At 40.3% G+C, this 24,599-nt stretch overlaps 1 protein-coding gene across 1 annotated transcript in view; it reads right to left on the reverse strand.

Moving 5' to 3' along the window:
* Positions 1 to 24,599, reverse strand: part of DOCK8 (dedicator of cytokinesis 8) — a 226,762-nt gene that overhangs the window by 153,490 nt on the left and 48,673 nt on the right. Inside the window, exons 2-4 of the mRNA XM_081236682.1 lie at positions 19,614 to 19,716; positions 6,594 to 6,769; positions 3,573 to 3,644 (exon numbers count right to left, since the gene is read on the reverse strand). Of these exons, the coding sequence (XP_081092808.1) occupies positions 3,573 to 3,644; positions 6,594 to 6,769; positions 19,614 to 19,716 (351 nt within the window). The remainder of the gene's footprint in view (positions 1 to 3,572; positions 3,645 to 6,593; positions 6,770 to 19,613; positions 19,717 to 24,599) is intronic.

Raw genomic sequence — 24,599 nt, forward strand, 5'->3', positions numbered from 1 at the left:
TAATGGCTTATCTATGAAGCCATTCACAGGTTCCACCTGGTTTTACTGAAATGAACTACCACCAGAACCACTACCTTCCTTGCCTTTCTCTTTCTACCATCATTCTGCAACCATATAGAAATAACTCATAGAAAACAACTAGCTGAATATGTATGTAGGGCTGGGAGATGAAGGGCACCTGGAATAATGTATTGGATTCTCCCCACAAATAAAATATTATGGATGCACGTGAGGGCAGAATGATCCTGGGAGGCCTGTGCAATAGGAATTACAGCCTTTATGTTAGAGTATCAGATTTAGAGTACCAAAAGGTCAAACAGTGGAGTTGGAAAAGGGGCTTCCTCAGTTGAACACTAGTCAAAGCTTGCCAGAAACTGACAACGAGTTTCAAAGTTGCACACGTCTACCTGTCCATCAGCTAATTTCTGGGAAACAAGCTGGTCCATTACCCAAGTGCACAGATAACGGGGCCAATGACAATCCCCATCCTCAGTATGTTGCCAAACATAAAGTTAACACAGACATTGCTTTGTTTTGTGAAAATAAAAAGATACAAAACTTGCATAGAATAAATATATGAAAAACCACTGTTCCTACAGAAGAGATAAAAACAAATGGAGACACATGAGGGAACAGAAGCAATAATCAAAGTGGCTAATGGTCTAGTTTAACATTTTAATCCTAAATTCCTAGTAAATAATATTAGGTTTATGGATTAAATTTTAAGCATGACAGCAAAAATATAAATCATAAGGAAAACTGTCAATATAGATTTTACTAATAAATAATTTTGAATGTTAAAAAAGTATAAACAAATTTAAAAGACAAAGAGTATCCTGGGTAAGGAATTTGTATTATATGACATACAAAGGGTTAATATCCTTACCAAATAAAAGCAGCCCTAAAGATAAACAAGACCAGACAAATACATTAATAGAGATGCACAAATTTAATGAATAAGCAGAGCACCAAGGAAAACTTACAAATGGACGACAAATTTATGGAAAAAAAGATACCGAACTGAAACAAAGAAAATGCAAATAAAAGACAGCCATTTTACAAATAAAATTGGAAATTTATTAAAAGATATCATCCAATATTCTTGAGGATTCATGCATATCTTGCTAATAATCTTTCTGATATATTATTCCCAAATCCTTAAATTTGTGCATACACTTAAACACACAGAAACTCCTCTTGTAGGAATTTATTCCAAAGGGAAAAAACCATAACTATACACAAGAATGTTGCTATACTGGGTATAACACTGAAAAACAGGGGATCATCTAAACATTAAAATTGTTTAAATAAATTTTTGTATAAATACATTATACAACCATTAAAAATTGTCTTGAGGAAGAGTATTTAATAGCAAAGAGATAGTTACCACTTAGTGTGAAGACTGAAAAAGCATGCTGCAAAATAGTATCATAATCTGACTTAATTTTTATACAAATATATACAAAGAAATATGATTCAAAGGTAACACATCAAATGTTAATGGTGGTTATCTGTCTATAGCGAAATTGAGTGATTTTTGTTTTCTCTTTTTGTTTCACTATGATCTCCAAAATTTTTACAATGAGTATTCTAAAAAGAGTCCTTTAAGTTTGTTCAAGATAGAGAAAAAAATTCCAATGGGAATTGCCATGAAGAATGAAAAAGTGCAGTGTCCCAAATAGAAAATAAAAACCAAATGTAGTAAAATGGACCTTTCTATTTATTGTCCCTTCTCAGATTTCTTTCAAACCTTCATATCCAGAAAGTACCTCTAATTATAACATTTAAAAGCATGAGAACAACTTGTTCTGAAGCCTTTTACTTATTACCAGCAAAGTATAATCTTATTTGACTGCCCGGCAAACTTGGTTTTCTATTCAAGTTAGAATAGATGATGGATTAGCATCTAACTTTCTCTTAATTACTTTATACAAGTGAAGCTTTCTCTTTCTCAGCTACTGAAAATAGTATATGCATACTGACATTACTCCAAAACACATCAGCACAAATTCAATGGCACCCTTCCAGGAGCTGGATAAAACCCAACCTCCAAAGTCTTTCATCATTTATCCCACAGAACGGTAATTCTTACTGGAGTATAGGAGAGGTGAGGACATCAGAATTTCAGACTACTTGTGTGTTGTCACAGGTTCTCTGATGTTTCTCTAGTGGGGTGTGCCCCTGATTGCAGACTCTCCCCAGACAGCTCCCCAACATGTACACACATACAGGTTGCAAATTCCAGTGTGGGTAGATGCTTCTCATTAGAGGGTACTCTCCAGGTCATTGGCATGGAGACAAAAAGCTCAGGACAATGTCATAGAACATTTAATTAACCCAGGAGAGAAGGGCCTTTTTGACTAGAAGGCAAGCAAGTAATTTATTTCTTGGTCATAAATTTAAATGTGCCCTTTGAATCTGAGGTCAAATTTCCATTCATTAATCCCTACCCCCACCCCCCAGGAATTCATCAGAATAGAAATAAAAGGGCCCTATTCTTTGTGTTTAAAATGTAACTTTCTCCTTCAGTAGGTGAATGGATGAACAAACTATAGTAAATCCACGCAGTGGAATATTATTCAGTGAAGAAAGAAATGAGCTATCAAGCCACAAAAAGACATGCAGAAAGAAGGCAAAACTATGGAGACAGTAAAAAGATAAGTGGTTGCCAGGGAGGGAGGACCAGATGGCACAGAGGGGATTTTTAGGGCAGTGAAACTCTTCGGTATGACACTCCAGTGGTAGATAAATGTCATTTTACATTTGTCAAAATCACAGAATGTAAACACAAAACATAAGCCCTATTGTAAACTATGGACTTTAGTTAATAATAATGGATCAACACTGGCTCATCAGTTGTACCAAATATTCCACACTTACGTCAGACTCATCCAAGGAAGGATAAATTAGTCAGAGAAAGCTGCACGAAGAAAAAAGTAATTTGATATGATCTTTTATCCACAGGTAGGATTGGGTAGACAGATGAAAGAAGGGAGAGCATGCCCAGAGGGGAGACAGCAAGAGCAAAGGTGTGGAAGGAGAACTGAGTCAGTCATGTGGTGCAACAGTGAGGAAGAGACGCAGGCTCAGAGAAAGGAAGGGGCTCCAGGAGTTAAGGGAAACACGTTTTAATAGATAGAGTTGGGCCAGATTATTAAAGCCCTTGAAAGGCAAGCAGGTGGTGTTCATATTTGGTATCGTAGGAAATAGAGAGCCTTAGAAGGTGTTTGAGCAGGAGAGTGATACAAGATACAGTCAATGCTCATTACTCATGGATTTTGCATTTGCAAATTTGCCTACTTGCTAAAATTTATTTGGAATCCCCAAAATCAGTATTCATGGTCATTCAAGTACATAAAAACCTCACACACAAAAAAAACCCCAATACATTAATAATAGGGGGAGATGTGTGTGGGAGGTAGTATATGAGAACCCTCAGTACTTCTTTCTAATCAATTTTCTTGTAAGCCTAAACTGTTCCAAAAAAAGTTCATTAATTTTTTTTAAAAAGTTATAAAGATGTAACGATATAAAGTAAGTATATATGTAAAGAGGGAAAAAAATGAACTTACTTCCGATTCACAATTAGCCACTCCCGAATATAGGTCTGAACACAGTCCCGGACGTGAGGGTCCAGTTCAACCCTAATGAGGTGGAAAACAACATAAAAATGTTATTACCAGGTAAACACAACAAAGCAATCCTTTATCATAACCAAGGAGAGCAGCAGGATTTCAAATCCGTATCAACTGAGAATGCGGAGGGCATTGTTATCCAGTCCTTTCAAGTGTCTGAAGTATTCCTGAGGCAGTAACATTTTTACTTCGATGAGACAAACGTTGGCATTTTATGCTTTGTGGGTTTTCTTTATTACATAGAATCGTATTAGACTATTACCTATCCCTGAAGGCGTTCTAACACAAGACAGGTAGAACAAGCTGTAGTCATATACAAAACAAGAAGAATAAGTATAAATACCAGTCTCTTCTGGGGTAATCTAGGCATATTTTTTGCTTACGTGTAACCTTGTTAGGACATGCATGTTTTCCTTTTTGAAAGCCATGAAGAAGAGGAGTTGTACTTGAGGAGCTGACAGGCCCTGGCTTTGGTTGCTGATTATTAATTCGGGCAGCTCTTGTCTACTGAGTAGAGTGTGTCATGAGAGAAACTCTTAGAGTGCTTCGGAGTCTGGAAATTTAGAAATCACTACCTCCCCACAATAGCAAAGGTTATTTTTGTTTGTTTGTTTGTTTTGGTTTTTTTTTTTTTCTGTTCTCCCACATGTGTTGGTACTACAGATAAATAGGTCTAAGTGCTCTAAGTTTTCACTTTCTGGTTTGTAGAAAGTGGGTAAGAACAGTACCCACCTTGTGGACTGGCTGTTAGTTTTAGATGGAATACTGTAGAAGTCAGACATGTGGTCCCTGGGCCCTGACTACTCAAATCCCAGCCCCATTCCTTACGTGACCTTGGGCCAGTCACTCAACCCTTCTGTGCCTCAGTTTCCTCACCGTAAGTGGTGATAGTAATCGTGCAGTGCTCCTTTGGAGAGCTGTGATGAAGATGAAGTCAGTGTGTGAAGTGCTTAGAAAAGCGTCTGGCACATAATAAGACCTACCTGTGATAGTTCACACTTGTGTGCCATTCATTCTGCACTAGGCACTGATGCAATCCCTCTACATGTATGAATTCAGTTAATGTCAATCAGCTCCATAGAACAGACGCTATTACTATTTTCATTTTGCAGAGGGATGAGATGAAAAGATCTTTCTCAAAGTCACTCAGCAAGTGGAAGAGCAGGGAACCGACCCCAGGCCACTCACCTGGGAGCGCAGGTTTACACCCACTACACTATCACAGCTCAACATCAAGTTCTCGGATAGGCACTGGGGTTAACAGGAGTCAGCTGTCGTTTACTCTGATGATGATGGTACTTTCTTGGGCTTTAATTACACACAAGACTTTTGGGCAACGATTGAAATAGAGGGTATTTGAAAGCCATCAGACAGATAACGTATTTGTTATCAATTCTGGTGACAAGGCAATATTATGCTCAAAAACTGATGTTAAGGGCTTCCCTGGTGGCGCAGTGGTTGAGAGTCCGCCTGCCGATGCAGGGGACACGGGTTCGTGCTGCGGTCCGGGAAGATCCCACATGCCACGGAGCGGCTGGGCCCGTGAGCCATGGCCACTGAGCCTGCGCGTCCAGAGCCTGTGCTCCGCTACGGAGAGGCCACAGCAGTGAGAGGCCCGCGTACCTCAAAAAAGCCAAAAACCCAAAACCAAAAAACTGATGTTAAGAAAAAAATTACCTCTTCTACCAAATTTCAAAAAAAAATCAAAATCCTCCTACCTGTAAACTTATTGTAAGTATTTTAAACAGGATTTTCCAAGATTCTGATCTCATTTGAAGTCAATTAACCATATATTTTACGCAAAGAAATTACATTATTCTCTACTAAAGGTAACAATAATAGATGTTACCTATATGAAAGTCACATCTGAATAAATGGACTGACAACAGGGAAAATTGTTTCCCAAGAATCACCATGATTTTGTTTTCTGGGAAGTGAGTATCTTCAAAATGTTAGAGCAGAGCATATGGTCAGCTCTTCTATATGAATGAGAACTGTGTAAACAAAGAGCAAAGGGTCAAATAATACCCTATCACTGTCATCTAACCTTCTTAAACTTTGATGAAATAAAATCCAAAATAGAACTGGAATATCCCCGAGTGGTGAGGGCAGGGGCCGTGTTTCGTGATCTCATTTCCAGGACTTTTTGGGGAAGAGGAGAAGGTTGAAAATCTCAGGAGGATGTGAATCTTAATTTGGTTTTAAAGATGAATGCAAATAAAAGTTCATCCTAAATCTCCAAAGAGACATTGCTTGTTACACTATGGAAATAACAGGAGTTTCATCTAAATATAATTCCATCATTTGATACTGAGGGCTAATGCTGACACCTGTAAACACATCGATGAACCCACTGTAGAAACTCAACCCTAAGCAGCTATTCACATATTCACACTACAGAGATTTCCCCATTGTTTTTCCGCTTGACAAGACTTGCTTCAAAAGAAAGAACTTTGCCTTATTCATCTTTTTATCCCACTTCTCAGCACACAGTAGATGATCAAGAAATGTGGATCGGACTTACTTTTGTGACTTGATCCAGTCTCATATATGGAAACAATTAAAATGCTCCTGAATGGAGGCATTTCAATGATTATTATTTTTACAAATGGAAAAACTGAGGCCTCCTGAGGTCACATGACTCGCCCACAGTCACTGAGCTGACCCGGGCAGTCTGGGTCCAGAGCCTTCACTCTTCACCTCTTCTTAAGCAGTCGATTTTGTTCCACTGCAGCCCTTTAACTGGCTTAGTCCCCACATGGCTTTTCAAAGCCTCTGGTCAAACCAGTTCAAAATCTATCTACATGTAGGTGACAGTACCACCGTAGTCATGCTGCACATCTTGATAAATCTGAGTCATGTTACTTGTAAGAGAAGTCCAGAATTAGGGCATCTCTCCCTAACCAGGAACAGCCATGATCATCATAATCCCATCCACATTTTAAGAAAGCAATTTACCCTTCCTCCGGCAAAGAGGGCTGCAAAGTTCGACATTCCTTCGGCGTGAACACCACGTCCAAGTCGTCTTCGGAGAAGTCTCCCAGCTCTTGGGCAAGCTCCACATCCAGGCTGTTCAGGTGTGTCATCAGAAGTCCTTCAAAGTCCACTGGCTCCACCGGGTCATAAAACTGAGGCTGGGGGCAGGGAAAGGAAAAAGAGGTTCCCACACAGTTTAGGGTAAAAGCACTAAGGCGACAGGAGATGTGTGCCCTGTCCTCCCTCTCCCCCCAGTAAGTGCTTTGCTCTTCATGTACAACTAAGTGGGGCTGTCTTTAGAGAAGCTGTCAAACACAGAAGTGGTCATATGCAGAGGAAAAGAAACACAGCATGGAAAGTCAACTCAGACCACAGTGAGTAATTAAAATCACACCCCAAGGTAGAATTTTTCTCTGCTTAATTGCATCTTGATGAGGGTTCCTGAGAAGATCCAAGATGAGATCACAAGGCTTTGCTGCATTTTTATAATTTCTTATGCAAAAGCTCTCTGAGGCCGCGTTTACCCAAATACAGTGAAGCGGCGAATCGGAGGCAATTTTCTAGAAAATCAGGCAAACTCGACAGTCCTTCTGTCTGAGTATTTAGGTACAGTGCTTTCTTTGGCCTGAGTTATCCTATACATTGATTCTTGAAGGCACTTCATTTGTAATCACAGCCCACAGTGAACCAGGCTGGGTGGCTGGGACACTCCAAGGCAGTGATTTCCAAATGCTGCTGCACTGCCTGGTGCCGGCTGGGAAGAATTTTCACTGACTGCAGTTAAATGAGCAAACTAAGGGCAACTGGCTGAGTTTTCATAAGGCTAAATGTACTTGCTTGAAAAGGATTGCCTTTTTTTTTTCTCTTCAATTATTACCTTCCATAGTGGGGGTATAAAAGAAATGATAGAAGTAGGTGGTAATTTAAAAAATAATTTTCCTCTGGTGCAAGTTGGCAATTCAACAAATATTTTTTTCTAGCTTGTGAAGTCCACTTAGACTTAGGAAACCACTGCCTTAAGGGAGTAAAAGAATCACTTAGATCAAGTTGACATGTGTAGTAGTGGTAGTAGTAGTAGTAATAATAACAATAATAATAATAATAATAATAACAGCAGCTCTGTGGTGTTCATTTATGGCAGACTATTTGGAGTCATCAGTCCAACAAACACCCCAGACTCTTGGCTTGTACTGCCTCGCTCTGAAACAAGGACAGATCCAAAGGAAATGCTGACAAAACCGGTTTTTCATCACCCTGAAACCATACACCAGGCTAGATGTAAGGCTCCAGGTTAGAGAAGAGGAAAAAAGTGCCATGGAAGAGGCAAGAAGATTAGAGAAGGTAAGTGTGGCTCACCCTGTCTCCTCCCACCTTTGTGTCCCTGGCGGTGGTAGAGACCTGAGTGACACGTGAAAGAGTGAGGACGAAGCTGAGAAGTGAGCAAACATGCCCTCTTTGTCTGAGATTCTTGAAGTGGCTGGCTTACATAATGCCCTATGCCAGCAGGACCAAAAGGGGCAGAAGAGAAGGCAGCAGGACATCCTTCAGTAGGAGAGAGCACAGTCACTCCCCTGGGTCCCCAAGGCTCCCACAAAGTGTGACCGAGGACAAGGAAGTTTCTTTCCCTGGGTTCTGACTGGGGACCTGGAAGTCAGCTAAGGAGAGGACCACAGTCCTTGGAGGGGCCTCTCAAAATGAAGCAGCTGGGACCATCAGGGGCTCAGAGAACTGCAGATCAGGCTATGCAGAAGCCAGGTGGGGACAGTTTGCAAAAAAGACATCGTTGACCTCTACCAGAGGGAACAACAGGCATTATCCACGCACAGAACAAAAAAAAATCTACTGCAGACTTAACATAAGACCAACCCCGAAGGAGAAAGTGGACTTTCCAGTCCTTATCACAACACGGCACAGAGGTCAGGGGCAGGGACTGAAATGACTTCAACTCGAAATGAAGAGATGGCACTGTTTGCATACTCAACCTTGTTACTGGAAAGTTTATACCCTTGAACTAAAAACTGTTGAGCACTCTATGTGCCAAGAAGTTGTGCTAGGTCATTCTAGACATTATCCCATTTAATCCTCACCAGAACTCTGTAAAGTACACTCTTTTATTACCCTCATTTTACAGATGAGGATTTTGAAGCCTAGAGATTTAATAATTTGCCCATGTTTACATAGCTGGGAAGCAGCCCATCTGGAATTCAAACCTAGGCAGGCTCCTAATTTTGTTTTCTCTTGCAGGCTTTCCAGGGAATCTGGATTTCCAAAAATAATTAAACACAAGGCAGCGGTAAGCGTGTTTAGAAGAGAGTAAAATAAATCCATCTGCCACCACGCACAAGTTCCACTCTGAACTTCTCATGAGATTGGCTTCTCAAAGTAGTAATAGTGAAGTAATTAACTGATTAAAGTGATCCTAAACGTAAATTTATCATGAAGAATATCAATTATTCAAGCAGAGGCATTGAAAAGATATACTGAAAAATTATATTGAAGCACATTTGAAACAATGTGACACTAGCACTAATAACGATTGGGTTGGCCAAAATGTTCCTTTGGGTTTTTCTGTAACATCTTAATGGAAAAAAACCCAAAGGAACTTTTTGGCCAACCAATAGTAGGTAGAAGCTTCCACAGAGAAATGGCATTTGTGTGAAATCATCAGAGAGAAAAAAATTTAGGCCCAGCCAAAGTATTATACTTATCATGTCCCTAAAATTCAAAGCCACAAGGGATAAGAAAAACCTGGCTGATACTGGCACCTGTTACCTACAGGACAGGCTGCCGAAGAGCCGGGGTGGGGACAAAGGATAGCTGACTGAATTTTTGAACTTCATCAGCAAGTTCAATTACTTGCTGAATATCCACTAAATGCAAGTCACTGAGTTGGCCCTTAGGGATAAAGATGAATACAGGAAGCTACTCTCATGCCTCTTTCCCCAGACCTTGAGCCAACTGTGAGACGGGGAAGCTTGCCACCTTCTCACATACAAAATAATGCTATATTTGGAGCGGGGAGCTATGACAAAGAATACAGTGTCATCACTGAGCACTAACTGTGCAGCAATGTGCCAAAAGCAATAAACACAGCTGATCATAAACTCATAAACTCTTACAGTCTGAATCTACTTCAGGACTGAATAAACGATAAGAATAAGCCATAATGGGGCTTCCCTGGTGGCGCAGTGGTTGAGAGTCCGCCTGCTGATGCAGGGGAAGCGGGTTCGTGCCCCGGTCTGGGAAGATCCCACATGCCACGGAGTGGCTGGGCCTGTGAGCCATGGCTGCTAAGCCTGCACGTCCAGAGCCTGTGCCCCGCAATGGGAGAGGCCACAACAGTGAGAGGCCCGCGTACCACAAAAAAAAAAAAAAAAAAAAGAATAAGCCATAATGATAGAATTCTTGAGTATCATTCTAGCACTACACATAAGCTGGCATTTAATAATGGGTCACCACTACGCTTTCTATGCTGAAACTAACAAGGGAGGAAACTGTTCATTCCAAAAGAGATGTAAACTAGTCCTGCTGTTGGCAAGTGGGTGGAGAGGCCAACTACTGTTATCTAGGCCTCCAAGCAAGTTGTTCCTCTTGCATATTCAAATAATCAGGAACCAAAAGAGATTTCTGTTCTCTAAACTATCTGAAGTCAATCTCAAGAGTAGGTTTTATTATTAAGCAATTAACACACATTTAGGGGTAAACAAATATTGAAGAGATTTACAGTGGTTTTGCATTTCATTGGGGGCTGAAGTTTGGGAATGGGGCCGGAGGGGGATGTTCTGAGGTCAGAACATCCCTTGGGCTCTTGGGAGCATAAAAGCCAAATGTGAAAATTTACTATTTCTGTTTTCTCTGCTACTGAATTATATGTGGTCTCCTAGTCAGTGGAGACTCAAGACTAGTTTAAATGGTATGATCCAAAGTAATTTCAAGGTCATCTTATACAAGGAATTATCACATCATGTCTATCATTTGTTAAAATAATATAAGAAAAAACCCTAAATAACCAAAATAAAAACAAACCAAAAAAACCCATTTTTAAAAACAAAACAACTTAAGACTGTACATTATCCTAAATCAGGCTTTGATTGTGATGGCTCTATAATGTGTCAACTTGGCTCAGCAGAGCTACATTCCTCCAAATTCCCTTCCTAGTATTCTTCCAGTCGTGGTTGGCTACCGGGGTTTTCTCTTGCCAGAACTGGAGGACAGAAGGGAGACTGCAGCTATTCTGTAGCATACACACACCTACTGATACAATCAAACACTAATTTAGGTGTGATGTGATATTACCAATGTAATTAAAGTCTCTAACCAGTTGACTTTAAGATAATCAAAAGGGAGATTAGCCTGGGTGCCCTGACTTAATCAGTTGGATGTCTTTTCAAAGAGAGTGGAGGCTCTCTGGAAGTTCAGGGCTCCAGGCTTCAGCTCATGCCCGTGGAGTTCCAGCTTGCTGTGATCTTGCCTTCCTGAATGCCCCGTGGACTTCAGGCTTGCTTAGCCACCACCAGTGGGTAAACCAATTCCCTGTAATCAATTCCTTAATAAACATGAAGATGCATCTCCTACCAGTTCCACTGCTCTGGTTGAATCTAGAATAATACACCAACTTTCACTCATTCAACAAGTACTCGCTGGGGTCCTAAGCAGTCCATCACTAGGCCAAGGAGACATAGTCAATGACCTCAATCAATTTTCAACACTCCTCTAGTGAAGATTCGTGCAGTCTTTCTTTCTAGCTATTTTCTTCAGATGTCTGATCAACAGAAGACTAGAAATACACAAAAAGTATAAATACTCTAAAAGCTTAAATTATTCAGAGACAAATATTCATTTTTAATGAAGAGGGTTGAAGATTTTCCTTGTCCCCTAATGCACATCAAGGGCTAGTTCTCCTGACACGGGGTAGGATTCAATTTGTTTTGAAGCTGAAAATTTCTACAGCATCAGAACCATGTCTGTTTAAAATTAATCTATGTAGCCTTAGCACAGCATAGTATGCTGTCATCACACTGATAGATGATTAAAATAACAAATCTGGACAATATTTCACAAATAAGGATACTGAAAAACAGAGAAGTTAAATAACTTGGTCCAAATCACACAGGTAATCACAAAAGACCTGGGTTCTTTGTTACAACACTGCGGAAGCTTCATGCCGCTTTCGGTGGGGCTAGGGGAAGAGGCATGATGCTTCCAAATGCCCTGGCCTTGTACCCTCATGCATGTTTATCCCTGTGGTGGGTGGTCCTCAAATCAACTTGGCTGTTCATGAGAGATGAGTCTTGGTCAAAGTCACCCAACACTTCCATGTTGCCAAAAATTCAGTGGCTGTTGCTCATTCTTGGTTTATCTATAGCACTGGACAGTTAATCACTCTTTCCTTCTTGAAACACTTTCTTCACATGGAGAGGGACCAACTGTCCTAGTGTGTCCCAATCTCTGAAAGTCCATGTACCAGGAAACCCCTCAGTCCAGCAAACTGGAACAGACACTTGGTCACTCTACCTTTGGGACATGACTTTTCCTAGGTTCTCCTGCTCCTTTGCAGAGCCCTAGGGTTCAGTCCTAAAAGAGCTTCCCTCCCCAGTCTGAATTTACTCCCATATGATCCCATCTATGCCCATGACTTTAAATACCCTCTTTTTCTTTCTTTTTAAAATTATTGCTATATATCTGTAGCCTCTACCTTTGCCCTGATATTCAGGTTGATTTTTCCAATTACATCTCAGCATTGCACCTTGGTGATCTAACAGGCCTCTCAAACATGACAAATTCAAAATTACTTAACTTTCCTGCCGATCTGCTCTTCCCATATTTTCCAGGTCTGTGCATCTCAGCAAGTGGCGATTCCACTCCACCAGCTGCCCAGGGCAAAATCTTTGGAGTCAATGTTGATTTCTCTCTTTTTCTTACATCCTGCATATTATCTATCAGAAAATCCTATCCACTTAACTTCTGAAATAGATCCAGAATCCAACCACTTCTCACCTTTTCTACTGCCACCACCCTATTCCAAAGCACCACCATTGTTTTGTTGAGTTACTGTGACAATTTCCTAACTGCCCTCCCCACCCCGGTCTATTCTTCACTTAGCAGCCAGAGCGATCTTTATAAAAAGAACCCTATAAGCAACCTTTATAATAAAAATTCAGATGGTGCTGAGCCTGTGCTTCCAGTGACTTCCCATCTTAATCCAAGTAAGAGCCAAAGTTCTTCCATGGCCTCTGAGGCCTATGACCCAGCCTTGATTCCTTTTCGATCTCATCTCCTGTTGCCCACTCTGCTCAGCTCACTGTCTGCATCCTTACTGTTTCTGGAGCATGCCATATGCTCTTGTTCTGGGGACTTTTCTCTTGCTGTTCCTTCTAAATCAAATATTCTTCCTTCAAATACCTGTTAAGTTCATTCAGAATTCTTCCCAAGTGTCTCCTTTCCAGCCCTCCAAGCCTGCACAGACCACTCAGTCTAAAATAGTGCTCTCTTCTGTGTCACTCTCTATTCCCTATCCACGTTTCATTCTTCAAAGCACTTACTACCCCTTGAGATAGTCTACATTCACTTATTTGTCTATGTCTCATTCCAGAATGTAAGCTCATGAAGATAGACACTTTGTTACAGTCACTACTGTATCCCCAGCTCCTAGAGCAATTCCTGGCACAGAGTGAGACCCAATACATGTTTCCTGAATAAATGAATATGTAAAGCAATCCTCCTGGCTCTCTACTATCTTTAAGTAAACAGAGCAGAAGGCAGTAAAGTTCTTCTGGCTTCAATATTTCAAAGTACTTCATGGCTTAGATGAAGGAATACTTCCCTGTTTCAACCAATGGCAATCTTCCACTGATGCCACTGCATGGAAGACACTGACATGCCATAATGGACATCAATCTAATCTTACCAAGACTGATTTGATTCCTCCGCTTTACAGTGACAGTAATGAAATTCATGCTCTGCGTGCAGGGTGGCACTCTTTCATTTTGCCTGCCACTGTGAATTTGCATGAAAATTGTAATGAAGTCTTCATTTTCCATCATGTCCCCTCCACTGAAATCAATGAAACCTAAGGATAGTCCAACTTCTTTGAAAGATGAAGCACAAAAGAAAAATAAAAAAGACCCCGTTTATCGAGTGATCCACCATTTAGATCATCCTTAGTGGTTAAAAAAAAAAGGTTGCTTTTATTGCAGAGAAGCTTAAACATGAAACAAAAAAGAATGCTTTCTAAGGTATGAGACCTTCTTTTTTCTTTCCCCTGTAGCTGTTATATACAAACATGTCGTGTAACCATAGTGTTTTGATTTATATCCAGGATGTGGCTTTCTACATCCTTCTCTTCAGCCAGAGCTGTTATGATCCAGCTGATTCATTCCATTTTACTTCAAAGTTTTTCTATTCTCACTTTTAAAAATAACACTTTTCCTCTATAAAAATGTAAGTTAAGTTATTAACCATGCACACAGTATCTCAAATCCTTTCTAACTAGGGCAAAGAAGACCTACCTTTCTTCTCTTGTACGCTTTACTCTCCTTTCTACTTTGAATAATCAGAAAAATAGTTTTACTATTTTACAGTTTCATCTTAATGAAGACAACTAATATATAGTTGTTTGCCTTTATAGATGATTGGCATCAGAGGGGGTCTGGCCAACCTATTCACATAGCTGTGGCAATGGAGAATTCCAAGGCCAATGGGTGATGCACAGGTGATTCTATTCACAAGCCCCTCTTTGGCACTGGCCACAAAGCACTCTGATGGGTGTATTAGGAGTGTCAAAAAGACCCAGGGCAAGTCTGTAATCATTGCATTTTGTTTTATAAAACCAACTCTAAATGGTGAATCCTCTTCATTTTCAAAAATGCAAAATTTTAAAATATTTTATCTACTTTGAAAATGCATGTTTACACAATCACCACAGCTAACATTTACAATTAGGGTTAAAAAAACAAAAACCCAGTAACACCACACATACACACATGCACACACACATACCCACAAAATCAAACGCAACCTTCCTCTCATTTGATTTATCAGATTTATGACAGAATCCGCTATATTTATATAAAACTATATTCACAGGATTAGCAAGTAGTCCTCGCTTACTACATTTTCTGAAATTCAGAGCAACCAGGACAAAAAAAGAAACTTTACCTTTCTTATGTTCCTCCTCCTGTTTGGACTACTTCTGTCTATCAACATATAGGTTCTTTAAATGATCCTCAACCTGGACCACATGTTAAAGTCCCATGGAACTTTAAAATACTGATACCGGGACCCCAACCCTAGGGATTTTGATGTAATTGTTCTATGATAGACCACAGGGAGGTTTCTAATGGTCTCAGGTGATTCTAATGAGAGCCAGATCTGAGAACCTTCCTCTAAATCTTCTCAACCTCCCCCTTTAAGCCTTTACCTCCTATTTTATCTTGGATCTTTCTCTCCTCTGAACACCTACCACACCCAAAGCCAGCATGGATTCTCTGTATTATCTGCCTTCCCAAATGTATCATAAGGCCCTTAAGAGGCAAAACCATCTCCTACTCATCTTCTTGAAATCTCCTACAGTGTCTCCATAGTGCCCAATAAACAGACAGCAACATTAGCCTCTATGCACACAGCATCTACTTTATCCTTCTTTATTAACCCTAATAGGGGTAGCATTGCTATGCCCATAGTGCACATGAAGAAACTGAAGCCTTGGGCTTCCCTGGTGGTGCAGTGGTTGAGAGTCTGCCTGCCGATGCAGGGGACACGGGTTTGTGCCCTGGCCCAGGAGGATCCCACATACCGCAGAGCGGCTAGGCCCGTGAGCCATGGCCGCTGAGCCTGCGCGTCCGGAGCCTGTGCTCTGCAACGGGAGAGGCCACAACAGTGAGAGGCCCGCGTACCGCAAAGAAAAAAAAAAAGAAACTGAAGCCTTCATCAAGGTTACTTAACTTGCCCCAAATTATGTAACTAATAAGTGACAGTTATGCTCCACCCCAGATCCATCTGACTGCAAGTTCCAGCCTCTTGCAAAACAACAACAAGGTATAATTGATTGGGTTTTAAATAACTTGGTGCCAATTTCCAAAAAGCACATGAAAAGATGCTCAACACTGCTAATTATTAGAAAAATTCAAATCAAAACTACAATGAGGTTTCACCTCACATTGGTCAGAAAGACCATCATCAAAACGTCTACAAACAGTAAATGCTGGAGAGGGTGTGGAGAAAAGGGAACCCTCCCACACTGTTGTTGGGAAAGTAAATTGGTGCAGCCACTATGGAGAACAGTATGGAGGTTCCTTAAGAAACTAAAAATAGAGCTACCATACAACCCAGCAATCCCACTACTGGGCATATATCCGGAGGAAACCATACTTCAAAAAGATACAAGCACCCCAATGTTCACTGCATCACAATTTACAATAACCAAGACATGGAAGCAACTTAAATGTCCATCAACAGATGAATGGATAAAGAAGATGTGGTACATATATACAATGGAATACTATTCAGCCATAAAATGAATGAAATAATGCCATTTGCAGCGACATGGATGGACCCAGAGATTATCATACTAAGTGAAGTAAGTCAGAGAAAGGCAAATATCCTATGATATCACTTATATGTGGAATCTTAAAAAATGATACAAATGAACTTATTTACAAATCAGAAACAGACTCACAGACTTCGGAAACAAACTTATGGTTACTAAAGGGGAAAGGGGGTGGGGGGACAAATGAGGAGTTTGGGATTAACAGATACACACTACTATATATGAAATAGAAAGTCAACAAGGACCTACTGTATACCACAGGAAACTCTGCTCAATATGCTTTAATAACCTATATGGGAAAAGGATCTGAAAAAGAATGGAGATATGTATATATGTAACGGAATCTCTTTGCTGTACACCTGAAACTAGCACAGCACTGTAAATCAACTCTACTCCCATATAAAATAAAAATTAAATTAAAATAAATAAATAACGTGGTGACAAGTAAGTACTTTTAAAAATTAAATATTTATATCAGCATGTAGGGTTGTTGAAATGGTGGTTCTATAAACAAAGGTAAGGGAAATAAAGGTCAAAACGCACTTAATCAAAATTTCCAATTGTCTAAAATCGTACAATGAACAGTCTATGGCTTCTCATTTAAGAAAAGTTTTTTTAAAGGTGCTTCAGGGTGAGAGTCTTTAGGTGATAAACTACTCCTCTGCCTTGCCAGAAATGAATCTTCCTGAAATGTCCCATTATCTTTCTATGAAACAAAATGATTTTTTTAAGGGAAAGGGAAATCACCATGTAAGTGGATGATTTTTTGTTGGAGGAACCTTCATTCGGGAAGATGACTCAAGGGAAAGAACAGCTACTTCATTCTGACATTACAACAAGACCAGCAGGTAAACATTAGGGTGATGGGATTTCCTGAGCAGTCCTTGCATTTAAAAAACAAAAGAGGAATCAAAGGCAGACTTTTGCTCCCTCATATGCCACCTGCTCTTCAGGCAGTTAACAAGAAAAAGCAGGGGGCTTCCCTGGTGGTGCAGTGGTTGAGAGTCCGCCTACCGAAGCAGGGGACATGGGTTCGTGCCCCGGTCCGGGAAGATCCCACATGCCGCGGAGCGGCTGGGCCCATGAGCCATGGCTGCTGAGCTTGCGCGTCTGGAGCCTGTGCCCCGCAACGGGAGAGGCCACAACAGTGAGAGGCCCGCAAAAAAAAAAAAAAAAAAAGAAGCAGGGTCAGCACACTGTGCTGAAGCTGGGGTAGAGGTCTGGGGGAAAATATTCAGAAGACTAAACTGGAATTAACCAGGAGAAATACATTTTAAAGGCTATTTATTTGCAAATAGAACCGGGTAGAAATTATGACAGGACCACATGATTCATGTATAGTTAAACATTTTTGTTATTTCTTTGACATATTCTATTAGAAGTTAAGCCACATGTTAACTCTACCACCTAGCTAATGAAGTAATTCATCCAAATTCACTTTTGTCAAAACCTGATGACGCAGCATAACTACCAAAAGAACGTCTGAAAAATAAGAAACAATTTTAAAAATTTGTGACTTTAAATAAAAAAGATTTCTCCTGAACAAATTTCAGGCTGCAGCTGGTATGTAGCTAAGGGGTTAAAGCCTGTGAGCTAAACTTCTTTAAAGCCTCTTAATAGTGAGGGCCACACTATTTCTCCAGACAACTACTGCAGAAAGCTGCAGTCTAAATTTACAAAGAAGCAAAGCACCAAACCCCCCCTCCCCCACCTTGTTTAAGATTTTAAAATGTATCTAGTCACTTTTTTTTTTTTTTTTTTTTTTTGCAGTATGCGGGCCTCTCACTGTTGTGGCCTCTCCCGTTGCAGAGCACAGGCTCCGGACGCGCAGGCTCAGCGGCCATGGCTCACGGGCCCAGCCGCTCCGCGGCACATGGGATCCTCCCGGACCGGGGCACGAACCCGCATCCCCTGCACCGGCAGGCGGACTCTCAACCACTGCGCCACCAGGGAAGCCCTCCAGTCACTTTTTAACTGCATTTTGCATATTTTGGAAGACAATTTGAGTCAGAAATTTAAAAAATTTTTTATGGTTTTCAATGAAATCTATACCAGCACCACATGAAACCAAAAAGCATATCTAATTTATCTTGGATTAAAGCATATCTAATACATCTGAAAGCACAGACATTATGTCCTTGGTGTGCTTTTATTATAATCTGTGACTCTGAAACAGACAGGAAAAGTACAAATAAAAAGGGCAGGTGAACAAGCCACCGAAGTCATAAGTAGACTTTTTAAAGAACTGTCATCGAAAGTTACCTCTTGCAGTAAAAGGTGCTATACATTTTTTAGTACTACTATTTCATCAGTGACACAACACACAAATTATCCTACTGAAAGAACCACAAATCACTCCAGTAAACATACCTTTAAAAGATACACAGTTACACGGCGTGGAAACTGTTACAGGAGACAAAATGGCGGCTACAGGAAACCGAGTGGAAGGTTACAAAATTTCTAAGAGCAGAAGTGGTTTTGAAGTAATAAGTGAGAAAGAAAAAATAACTAACCTCCTTAAGATAACCACGAGAACGAGCAAGAAAGTGGGGCTGTGCTGTGAGGGGAAGTGAGTACAGTGGAGGCTGCAGCTCTTTCACAAAGGAAGTGAAGACTCACTTCTGTTTTTATAAACTATCTCATTTAAGTCAGATTTAACCCACTGGGCACACGCCTAGCATTTAGTCCTCAAATAACATAACATATGTATACACACTCAACAACTGGCGTTAATATAAAAATGTAGGCAATTTTCAACTTAAAAGGGGGAGTGTGTTTTAAAAATGAAGGTTTGTACTGTCTGATTCCATGGACGTGAAGTTCCAGAGAAGGCAAAATTATGATGACAGAAGTGTATCGGTGATTGCCTAGGGCTGCTGGCTGAGGGTTGGGAGAGGAGACCCACTGCAAAGGGGCATGACAGGGCTTTTTTGGGGTAAAGAAAGAGTTCTATATCTTGACTGAGTACAGGTTAACTATAACTTGGCCAAATTCCTCAAACACCTACAAACACCTACAAATGAGTGAAATTTTATTGTATGTAAATTACACTTCCAAAAAATTATTTAAAAAGCTTAAGGTTCATAACTTGACTTTTCAGATTTGGGAATACATTTTTTTCCAATAAAAGCATGTCACAAATGGTTTTAAGCTTCCAGGCTAATCCTTCCCCTCCCCAAAATATGAATCATAATTTGGGTGAAATCAAATAGCCTGGAAGTCCACTGAATCCAGAGACTTCAGAATCAGAGTCCCTGGAGATCCACTTTGTATTCCCAGCCCTAGTAGACGGAGGGAGAGAGGGGGATTGATGTCAAAAAGCAGTGCAGAGCCAGGAACTGGCGGTTGGTGATGTAAGGTATCAGTGGGAAAATCTAAGACTCAGGAAGCAAAAGTATACGCTGGGCACTTCTGCCCTTGACCATTCTCTAAGCAAACCTGTAACTCATACTTACTAGTTGAAGAGAGGGGAAGCCAGAGGTACTTATGCTTTGTCGATGGTACTGGCCAAGGTTTGGTGGGAGGGTAAACTGTTTCCTTATTTCCGCAGAAGAATACCTTGGGTTAAAACAGAAAAATCTAAATGAAGTGGTTATTTTAAAACATCATCACAATTATAGATACAATCTTTGATAGCATGTTATAAAACTTATTCCTTAGCCGGGTGACTGGCAGAACTGACTAAAATGTCCTCAGTGGCCTGTGGGTAGATACTAGAGCTTTTGGGTGATAATATACACTCTTGAGAAGTTCACAGAAGCCAGGACACCTGCAGTTATGGCTCTTGCCCAATACTGGAAGGATGACAGCATGAGGAGGAAGAAGAGTTTGCAGCCCAAGGAAAAAATCCAGGACACTTGGCTCTTTCTTCCCAGGCCATTCAAAGGCATTTTCTCCACATGAGGACATCTGGCCTCTGATGAGAGTCCTTTAAACCCCCAAGCCGTCATCTTGAACCAGTCACTCTCCTTTCAAGCAGTTGAGCCCTATGGTCGCTGCCTGCTTTCACAGAAAATGCCAGCGACCTCTTATATGAACACTTCCACCTCCCCACAGGCACCTGAGATGCTACCTGGAGTTCCAAGGACTGTATTTGTTCCAAACCACTCCTAGCGAGTGATCCTTTGAGTCAGCCGCAGTGACACTGCTGAGCCCTCAGACAACATCCCAGTAGCCGGGAACCGAGCAGAGGAGAGTCGCTCTTCACTGTCCACGCACACCTGCTGGCAGGAGTTACCGACAAGTGATATCCCGGATTATGAGCAGGTTGACTTTTGTGCACTCACTTGTTGGTCATTGGTTTGTAACCCAGAACACATTTTCTCATTAAGTCAGTCTTTGGTGTCTGGATTCTTAGCCTAGTTCACAAAAGTGTACTTAAACCACAATGAGGCCACTATAGAAAATAACTAGAAACTGGCATTATTGAGTATAAAATGAGACCCTATTTGAAACATGCTGCATGTCCAACAGAGATATAGACATTTTTAAAATTGTAACTTAAAATATTTAAATATTATAAATAAATCTTATTATATTTTCTCCATTATAAAGTATGCTAGGGCATAATTATTAATTTTTCTGCATGAGGTTTCTGCCATGACCTGCTTGGCTCCCAATCTTAGTAAATGTGGTGCATCTAGAGAGGCAGGAAACCTGTCCTGGCCCCACCCGTGGCATCCATTCTCCCAACCCAGGAGCACCTCAATCTCCTTTCAGGATTGGCACACTCAGGTTGTACAGGTATAACCACAAATCAAAGGGACGGGCACATAACCCAACGTAAGACACTTCTCTCTCCTTTCCAGGATCCTGAATGATGAATGGATATAAGAAAGGAAGAAAATGGCTGGAGCACAGTCTTGTCAGCAGTGGCCCCTTACACTATGAGGCAATGAGATGTGAACCCCCAGAGAAGTTATAGCAGCCCGTAGTAATTGTACTCCTCCATTTCCCGAAGTATTTTCTTTCTCTGTTTTTTTAAAGTATGAGAAAATACTAGGATAAGGAGTAAGTAGTCTATTATCCATCAAGGAAATGCAAATCAAAATCACAATGAGATACCACTTCACAACCACTAGGGTGGATAAACCAAAAAAAGATGGGCAGTAATGAGTCCTGGTGAGGACATGAAGAAATTGAAGCAGTCATACATTGTTGGTGGGAATGTAAAATTGTGTACCTGCTTTGGAAAACAGTCTGGCAGTTCCTCAGAAAGGTAAACATAGAGCTCCCATATAGCCCAGCAAACCCACTCCTAGGTTTATATCCAAGAAAAAGGAAAACATACTTCCACACGAAGCTTATACATAAATGCTCATAGCAGCATTATTTACGGTAGCCAAAATGTGGAAACAACCTAAATGTCCATCAACTGATGAATGGATAAACGAAATGTGGTATACCATACATGGACTATTATTCAGCAATAAAAAAGTGAAAGAAGTACTGATACATACCACAACATGGATGAACCTTGAAAACATTACATTCAGTCGAAGAAGCTAAACCAAGAGATCACATATTGTATAATTCCTTATATGAAATGTCCAGAATAAGCAAATCTATAGAGTAATGGGACTGAGGTTTCTTTTAGGGGTAATGAAAATGTTCTAAAATTAATTGTGGTGATGGATGCACAACTCTGTGAATATACTAAAAAACACTGAATTGTGTATATGTGTGAATTGTGTGGTATCTGAATTATTTCTAAATAAAGCTGATAGAGATATAAATGTGTGCTGTGTATGTGTGTGTGTGTGTGTGTGTGTGTAAGTATTCTACAGAGACAAGAGGGAAGGCAACAATTTAGCATGACCAAGAATGGAGGAAAACTTTCAGATTTTGATCCCCAGCGCTCAATAGGCTCATTTTCATTACAAGTTTGGCAGTCACCATTTCTAAAAAAAATCAACAGCCTAGACAACTATCCAAAACAAAAGGCCCATCTTGCATAAACCACATTGTATCTTGTTTCTGGCATCACAGAAATCCAAGCCAGCAGAGCAATCACTTATCTGCTTATTTCAGAAGGTGACCATAGTCACGCAGGGCAGAGACATCCAAGCAAAGTTCCTTTTCTGTGACTGGGCTGACTTTTCACAGATAAGACTGACGGCTCCTGTGATTTCTGCTTCCAGGTCTATCCCCCAGGGCCTCTCAAATAATGAGTTTTAGTTTTCTGGCCATTCTCAAGCCTTTCCTGTCATAGACCAGAGGGGTCTACCTGAATTGGGAATATCTGAAAACGTTCATGAAAGTGAACATGCCAACATGAAGTGGCATCGTGAGAGAATCACAGAACAGCAGGAGGTACAGGTTCTTGCTTTCATTTTGAAGTACAGTTGGCTGTCTAACAAAGCTGCAATACGTTTTTTCATCATGCCATCAGAATGTTCCTGCTCCCCAGCCCTGCATAAACAGCTGGAGTTCCTGTTTCAACCCTTCACATAAGTTTCCTGATTCAGAGCTATATAACTCATCTTTTTCCCTGACATGTCAAGCCTGCCCCAAGCCTATTTCCTATCCCTACAGAATCAATCCTACAAAAGGCAATTAAACCTGTCCCTTCAAAACCGTCAAATAAGGAGATGAATTGTTTGTCCTTAAAATGAAAACACTGAATCATCACACGTGGAATGAATTGCTCTGTATTCGCTTAAAGAACTTCGAAATAAAATAGCTCTGGAGAGGCCCTATGCACATTTAAACTAGCAAAAATAGGCTGGAATGATAAAATTACATGTTGGTCAAGCTGTGGGAAAACCCCTGTGGGGTTGTATATTGGTGTCGTGTCTTTGGAAAATAATACTGTAACATGTGACAAGAACTCTAAAACTGTCGTTACTCTTTCATGGGAATATACCCCATGGAAATTTATACAGACAAAAATATAATTTGAACAAAAATGAACATAAGAACTCTGTATATGATAGCAAATAATTGAAAATAACCAATGCATCCAACATTAGGGAGAACACTAAGTGCATAACAGCATAAAATACATGAAATATGATTTTACCATTTAAATATTTGTATGGAAATGTACATAAAGAAAGAAGTTACAAGTAAAAAGTAATATGAGGAACTGAATACAAATATTCAACAATATATGTATAAATAAATATACCAGAAGATTCAGAAATGCTTCTGGTAGTTATATAGAGGGAGTTTAATAACTACCCCAATTCAGCTCTTTCTCCTATAAAGTTGCTTTAAAAAGTCATCATTTAAAAAAATAGTGTGTACCTATAAAGTGCCATGCAGGCATAGATGCACTACTGGGGATTTTTAAAAATTATGTAAATATCAGCTATTAAATTTACTGATATGGAACACAAATAAGAGAACCCAACCAGGGAAGGAGCTCCTATAGGTGTGGTGTCCATGTAGGTATTACATGGGGGTTTTATTTCCTCTGCATTTGAGTCTCAGATCAAATTCAACATGTCTAAGATAATTTTTATGATGCTAGATTTATATCATATTTCCCTGATGAGCTAAGATAGCCTTCTTCTAATAACTTGAAATGCTTTATAAATATTATCTTCTTTATTTCTGCAAATGTCGATACCCCTACTCTGGGGTCAGAATGGTAGAATGGGGTGGGTAGCAAAGCTCTATGTTTTTATTCAGATGGACAGATTGTTGTGATATATACAGTTGGAACTAAGTATCAGTGGAATTAATGATTGGGCAGAGCTTGCTAAGTGTGGCCTATGGACCATTTGCATCAAATCATCAGCTGCTCAGTAAAAAGGCAGATTCTTAGACCCTGCCCCACTCTTGTGGTGTGGCCTGGAAAAAATGCATTTTTAACCAGCACCTCCAGGTGATTTTTATGTCCAACAAAGCATAAGATTTACTGATGGGGCAAGTCTATGAGAGAGTGGTTGGTTGATTCATTCATTCATAAAAACACTGAGGGCACACACAGTGCCAGACTCTCTGCCAAGTGCTAGGGACTGAAGTCCAAGAAGACACTGCTGCTGCTCCTGGAAGTTCAGTCCAGTAGGTGGGAGGGTGGAGGGCAGATGGATAATTGAATAATTATAATACAATATGATAAGCATGTATTATACACAGGAATGTGCACAGTGCCTTGTGAGCAAAGAGGACGGAGTTACTAACTCAGTCTCGGAATGCTTAGGAGGCTTCCAGGAAAAGGGGACTTTGGAACCATGTTTTGGAAAAAAAAAAAAAAATCAGTAGGAACAGGCCTGATTGGAAAAAAAAAAATGCATTTCAAGCATTTTTTTAACCATTTCATGACATCTAGACATTAGGTTTCTATACTCCTACTTCAAGTATTTTAACCCTGCACTTTAACAGGGCAGTATCTGGGCTGCCCTGTTTCTTTACAACAGACATAGCTAGAAGAGCAAAGAAAAAGAGTGTGAACTCAGTGACTTAGTCCTGAGCTTTGCCATTCGTCAGCTGTT

Source organism: Mesoplodon bidens, assembly GCF_964165515.1.
Source record: "Mesoplodon bidens genome assembly, chromosome: 6".
Taxonomy (NCBI): Eukaryota; Metazoa; Chordata; class Mammalia; order Artiodactyla; family Ziphiidae; genus Mesoplodon; species Mesoplodon bidens.